We start from the raw sequence: 7,125 nt of genomic DNA, 5'->3' as shown, positions 1-7,125 counted from the left end.
GAAATGCCAAACACCATTGGAGCAGCTGGGGTTTGCCGATGCATTTTTGTCAATTCATCTACTCATGTAACATGGGGCCAGTGGGTCCGTACTGACTAAAAATGCCAATGGTGGTTTTGTGTTTTAACCATTTCCTCAAGCCTCAGCTTTCCGCACCATATGATTATCCGCGCACACACGCTTGCTTTTGAAACCTTGGGATTTGGGCTTGTTGATATAGTGTGATCTCTAACACTTTAGTGAGCTCAATATGTGTAGAATCGTGTCTATTTTTTCTCCTGTCTCTTCGTGTCCTTTTCATCAGCTCTGTTTTCTTGGTGCATTTGTTTTCCTGCCATTTTGTCTTGTCAACCATTGCAGCCCGTCGCATGCACCAAACCATTGGGGCTCTCTCTTTAAGCCTGTCAAATTGAACACGCTAATTATTTCCAGTTCTCTACAAATTAAGATGATTGACTGACTCCAAAGTGATTATTCTGGCATTCCAGTTCCTGATTCGACCATGTTTAAATCCTAGCCTTGCTTTTTGTCATACCTCTACTTGCAGGCTTTGGCCCCTGATGATTTGGGTGGGTGTGGTGTCTTCTATCTCCCCTCATCCTGAGTGAAGCCCTTTCTGTTCCCTCAAACACACACGCATTCAAACCGCGGCGATGACACACCATACCAACACCACTGTGCGAGACCATATGAAATGGGTCAGTGGACGTTCTCTCATCTCAGAAAACACATTCTTGATTTTTTCTCCTTTGTTTGTTTCTATTTGCGGTTTCACATGCACCTTCTTCCTGCTTGAGCTGGACTAGTAAAATCCATCCCTATCTTTCTTCAGAGGAATCCTCCTTTTGTCCCCCGTGTCCTGACCTGTTCTTTGTGCCGCTAGGCCGGGTTGCTGGGCTGTGAGGCGGTGCTGTCCAGCATGGCACTGATGCAGGCCAACAGCATGCCAGGCCAGAAGAAGATGATGTCCCCCCTTGGCCAGGGCCAGAGGGACGGCCCCGACGGCCACCACTCCCAGCACGGCCACCAAGGCCACCAGTCGCACCACGGCCACCAGCCGCACCACAGCCACATCGGTCACCCATCCACTGTCAGCTGTCCCCCACTGGTGAGGGAACACGAGCCATGAAAGGAAGCGCAAATTATATATGTTGCATTGAACGCATCATATTGGTGGAAGAATTTCAGGGCTAGATAATCATGGTACTTATAGAAACAAATACTCTTTAATGTAGCCATCAAATGTCTTCCCTTTCCACTGCAGTTTCTGCAGCCTTTGATTATGTGGTTTTAAATGTTGCTCTCATCACATTTTTTTGTCTTTCAGTTACATGTTGATATTTTACATCTGCATGCCAAGGAAATTTATCGGGATTTTTAATCAGTTGTTTTTTTTATGGAGACAGAGCATCTATGCCTGAATGCAAAGCTCATTCACAGTATTAATTTATTTTTTATTTTTCCCCAAAAATTGGCGCTCAAAACTAAAACCTCCAACCGCGAGGATTTACTGCACTGTAGTTTGAAGGCTATTTATAGCCATGAGTCAGATTTTTATTTTATTTTATTTATTTTTTTGGGGTGTATCCACAGGAAACTGATGTATTTTTTGTATTGTGTGATATAGGATCATAAGGCCCGTCATCAGATCTATTCACAAGTAAATATTTTTCTTGATTCATTTGGTTTTCATAAAATACTTTATCATTGACAAATCATTTATTCAAACATAAGCTCATGTTCATCACGATAGTTACTGACAGATTACCATTGTTTCCATGTAAAGTTGATTCGGAAGGATGGTGATTACCACTCTGCAAGAATGATGGATGAGAAGGACATGCAGGCAAACCAGAACATGCAGCCCAAAAAAAAGCATAAAAAATCTGGAATGCCCAACAAAGTAAAAGAAAAAGTAGAGGTAAGGGTCGCCGCTCAGCTTGCGTTCTGAAACAAAGCGGGTTTGACTCATCTGTTGGTGTTTTTTTTTTTGTTTTTAAATGTCAGTAAACCATCCAATGCTGTGAATTTCTTAGCCCATAATGCCACCGATGGACATGGACGATGACAACTCATTGAGGGTGCAGAAGAATTTCATCTGCGACCACTGCTACGTGGCTTTCCGGAGCAGCTACCACCTCAAGCGGCACATACTCACGCATACAGGTGAATTTCATCGGCCATTGACCTCAGATGTATTATTGTCATACGTGTATAAACAATAAGACGCTTATGACACATTTCACATGTGATTGATGGTGATCTCAGGGGAAAAGCCATTTGCGTGTGATTCATGTGACATGCGGTTCATCCAACGCTACCATCTGGACAGACACAAGAGAGTGCACAGTGGGGAGAAGCCGTACCAGTGCGACCGCTGCCATCAGGTGAGTGGAGGGAAGATGCTGTAGGTGGAATGGGACAACAGTATTTCAGCCCAAATTTAATTTCATGATAGAAGGTCAGAGACACAGATCTGTAAGCAATATCCAATAATAAATGCCAGTAAAAATGGTCTTGATTATGGACACACCAAAACCAATACTGGTATCCGATACCGTTCTAATAATAATTGTATTATTATTATTATTATTATTATTATTATTAATAATAATAATAATAATAATAATAATAATAATAATAATACAATATCCCCTATGCACCAATCCACTACAAATGTGTGGATGTCTCTAATGGTGGAAAATTTTATGACAAGTTTATGACAATCATTATGTTTTTGTACTAGTCAAGAAAAGTAATCGGTCGGTGCCAGCATTGTCAAAAAACAACAATCTATTGATAAATATCAGATAAAATGTTTATGTTCAAATCAAGACACCCCCCCCCAGAAATTTGTATGTAAGACAATTTAATGACCTTTGTAAAAACGGAATTGAAGACCTTTTAGGGGTGGTGTCACAGACAAGGTTTGAATATCAATCAGGACTAAGTCAATCCTACTTAAAGGGAACCTATTATGAAATACTCACTTTTTCAGTACTTGTGCACAAACATTGGGGTCTCTGATGAGCCTACTAACACACAAACGGAAATAAGACAACCCAGTCAGTATTTTTTTCGTGAGCTGCGTAATTGAGGAAAGAAGTGGTTCAAGCCGTTCAGAATTGTCTCAGAACTACATAACATCGAGACACATTCGAATTAGAACCCCCCCCCCCCCTCTGAGTAACTCCACCCACGGCTGGAGCGCCACAGGACCTGCGAGCATCAACACTAAGACCTAAGCGTGGGAAGTGCTCTGTTGCTGGCTGCAGAAATCAGCACAAATCTTTTAAAAGAGAAAGGAATTATTACCAACTGTCCGTGAAGAAACTGGAGACAATGGAAATGTGTGTATTTTAAAAAATCGTTCTAAAAAAAGAAATACATGGCGGTAACATAGACTGTAGGCTGCGGCGCATGATCCTCTGTGTGTTTCTCGGAACAAAACCAATAAAAATAGTGTTTTTATTGTAGGTGTATTTATTTTATTTTCCAACAAATACATGAAACAAAAAATCCCTGGTGCGGTGTCGGCAATTAAAGTGGGAATGAACTTTTAAATGAGGCCTTGTAGATCTAATATGAGTGAGGATTCAGCAGCTGGATTGCTTTTTTCTCGCCTCAAATTTGTTTTGAAACAGATTTTGGTGGGCTGATCAGGTGAAATCTGTGAACGCTCACGAAGTAAATACAATGAACCCCAGAAGCCAAGCTCAAACCCCATTGGCTCACAGCACTGGGGGCCTCAGGAGGGTGGCTCCACCCCACAAAAACAACCGTCTTCGAACAGGGTTAGGGTTAGGGGCATGTTAGAATGGCTAGGATGCATCTTTTAGCAAAGGAAATTCAAAAACATGTATCGGGGACCTCAGAGACCTATATTAACTGGTTGAAAGGGAGCGTAATAGGCCAAAATGAATCCAGTATTTAAAAATGTCTGTGAGATGTTGCCGAATTTAAGATTAATTGGTTCTAGACTAAGGTCATTAAGGACTAGTCAGCTCCTTCTGTCTGGTCTTGGGGCTGGTCATGGTCCAGATAATCAATTTTCCCAATTGTCAATGTCGACCTGGAGGCCCACATCCATTCATCCAAAGATAAACCTGTCTCGGTCCAGATTAAGAGTGTGATTTAGCCTAAGATTAGGCCTGATCTGTGTCCGCAAAAGACTGCAGGCCTGACCCCCGCTCTCGCCCCATTCCAGAACTTCTCGCGGACAGACCGGCTGCTGCGGCACCGGCGCCTCTGCACGGTGGGGGTGAACAAGGAGGAGAACCAGTCGTGCTGCGACAGCCGGACGTCAGGGTACTCTCAGGATCCCCCCACGCACACGGCCACCTGGAGCCCCTTACAGCCGTCCAACAACCGCCTGACTGTCTGACCCCCATCCCGAGCCCCCGGGCGGCAGCGGCCCACATCTCAGTGACGCCACACGGTGGAGCTCACAGTGCTGCAGCTCCACACCAGCCTGGCTGATGACAACCAAACCTTAGTGTGTTCTTACCATCTTATACTAAGCTACTAAGCGCTGGATGATACATTTTTCTTAACTCTTTTTTTTGGGGGGGGGGGTTTGCAGGGGTGGGGTGGGGTGGGTGACATTCATGGTACAGGCAGATCGAGGGGAAGGAGTTGTACAGGATCAGTGAGTCTTGGGAAGGGGTCATGTTACTATGGCAATAATTAAATGCACACACAGTTGGTTCTGTGCAAGGAGGGAACTATCAGATATTTACAGTGTTCTGGTCCGAATACGCATCTTCTCTCCCACCGTCGAGATGGAATGGCGTCGATAGCCAGTACGTATGAGGCACAGCGCTGATATGTGAACATTCCCAGTTGTACCTGTCACATCATTTAGACGATTTAGAAATGTCTTTTTTTTTTTTTTTTTTTTTTTTGGCGGACACATGGCCTCTGCAGCTTCCCAACCCTGAGCTTTGTGGTTCACTTACCATGGTAACGGAGTATTAGTTAGTGCTGCTTAGTTAGTCTATAGTTTTAACAGAGAACGTTTCTGGCCTGGAGGTAGTATTCAACATATCTATATCTATCGATTGATTGACCTTTTATGCAACACTGGTCATAACATGCAACGGGTTTACAATGTTACCTTGGCTTGGCTGTGAAAATGCAACGATAATTACAGTACCGTTTTTCATATTTTCAACTGGTCACATCGGTCCAGTTCTTGCTAATCTAATTGGAGTCTAAGGTGTCCAGTGTTTCCCCCAATTTAGCTATAGGCATTATTAATACTGCACTGACGTATTGCATTAGTTAGCATTACCTGCATCTAGGTCAGGCAAACATCCTAATGTGGAGATGCAATATTTACAGCAAGGCTTCTGTAATTTTGCAAATTGGAAAACACAGTATCTCGTTCTTTTCTCCATGTTCATGGAAACAGCTTTTCTATAGTTCTCTTTTTTTCAGTATTAGGTTTTACTATATATATTTTTTAATGTGTGTCCACTGTGGAAAAGTTTGTGTCCACATTTCATTTGGGTCTCTGTTATTTAAACCTTTGCAAGATTTGCTTGTGATCAATTGAACTTTGTTCACCCCAGTAGGACCAGTTGTTCTGCTTCCACTGACACAATTCTCACCAGATGGAAAGATGATTTTCAAGCCATGAGGTTTTTTTTTTATTTTGTTTTTTCCTTAATTAATTCATTTTATTTGGGAGAAGTGTACATTTCATTCATGTCTCATTTAAGCTGAACTGACATCTCTCAACGGCATCTTCTTATTTCTAATGCAGCCTCTAGTCATCTTCAGTGAAGATGACTAGTTGTACCCAGTGGACAAGGGAACCGGACTTCCACTTTGTGTCTTTTTAAACGCTGGGCTCCGTCTCGGCCTCTCCAACTCCATGGTTAAATATATCTGTACACACTGGATTGAAGACGCTAGTTCAAATGTAGTGGAGATATACAAGTTTTAACAAGTTGTTACCTATGTAGACTGAGAAGGTTTTATGGTAGACTGGTAGTTTCATTGCTTTCATACTGTTAGGTGATTTGAAAGGAGTTTGGGGCCCATTACTGACTTTTCTACTGCTTATGAAGTTAATATATATTCTAAATTGTATTAGGAATAGAAAGACTGCTGCAGCTAGTGCCCCTCTAGTGTAGCCACCATGGTTAGTCGGTTTTGTTTTAATTTGTTTTTTTATTTGTATGCATTTATCGGTCATCAAAATAAAATAAAAAGAAAATCAAGGGTTTTGTATAATTTTGTTAGTTGTTTTGTTTTTAGTTTTTTTTTGTAAAGAGAGTAACACTTAGGATTGGGTGATTATCCAATATTAATGATTCTCTATTCATGAACATCAACAATGAAGTCCTGCAGAAATCATTTGGATCTACTTCATATCAATGTACACAGTTCAGTTCATAGCTCAGTTCAGATTATCCTAAAATCCAACATGATGAACTTAATTTGGATACTTTCAAATGGGATTTAGAAGATATTACAGATTGGGAAACATTCCCCATGTTGATCAAGTTAATATCCAATATCACCCAGCCCTGGTGACGTTCTTTTCTTTATATTTTTTGGTTCAATAACTTGATCCTGTAAAATAAATTCAATTTTGTTAATGCCATTTAGCATAAGATGCATTGAAGTCCATGTTCATCCTAGAAAGTCAATGTAGTAAATGGTGATTTAGGGCCTCGAGCTTGAATAAATGTTTAACTTTTTAAATAAACATGTCCATGATTTTTCAGACTGTGTCACCATTTTTTGTACGCTTATGTTGAAGGGACCATCGTCCAAATTGAATAAAATTTCGTTTTCATGTCAAATTGAAGTGCATCAAGAAGCATCCCATCCTGGTAACAAATTACACATCTTCACCTCTCTCACTTTAAACACCTTTACCATTCATTATACAGAGCAGCCATTTATGGTTCAAATCCCAAGGGTTGTCAAGAAATTATTTTTAAAATTGTAATTATCTACTTGTGTCAGCAGGTGGCCCTCTATACCATGTAGGGTTAGAGATCCTGCATAATGTGAATTAATGTGGCCCCACCCTTCCATGCTGACACACAATGTTCCTTCTGTCCAATTCTTGCAGAAAAGACGTGCCATAAAATAGTTTGCTAATCAATT

The 7,125-nt window shown here is 41.2% G+C and overlaps 1 protein-coding gene across 1 annotated transcript; it reads left to right on the top strand.

Annotated features, from left to right (window-relative positions):
• Positions 1-652: 652 nt before the first annotated feature.
• On the top strand, positions 653-4,391 carry znf740b (zinc finger protein 740b). The gene is made up of 7 exons (XM_080015870.1): positions 653-698; positions 884-1,108; positions 1,628-1,660; positions 1,787-1,921; positions 2,037-2,166; positions 2,269-2,387; positions 4,208-4,391. Exons 1-7 carry the CDS (start codon positions 654-656, stop codon positions 4,382-4,384), a joined length of 864 nt encoding a protein of 287 aa, XP_079871996.1. The 5' UTR covers position 653; the 3' UTR covers positions 4,385-4,391.
• Positions 4,392-7,125: the final 2,734 nt, after the last annotated feature.

Source organism: Zeus faber, assembly GCF_960531495.2.
Source record: "Zeus faber genome assembly, chromosome: 15".
Classification (NCBI taxonomy): Eukaryota; Metazoa; Chordata; class Actinopteri; order Zeiformes; family Zeidae; genus Zeus; species Zeus faber.
Note: the sequence above shows the minus strand (reverse complement) of the source record. Positions and strands in the feature narration are given on the sequence as shown.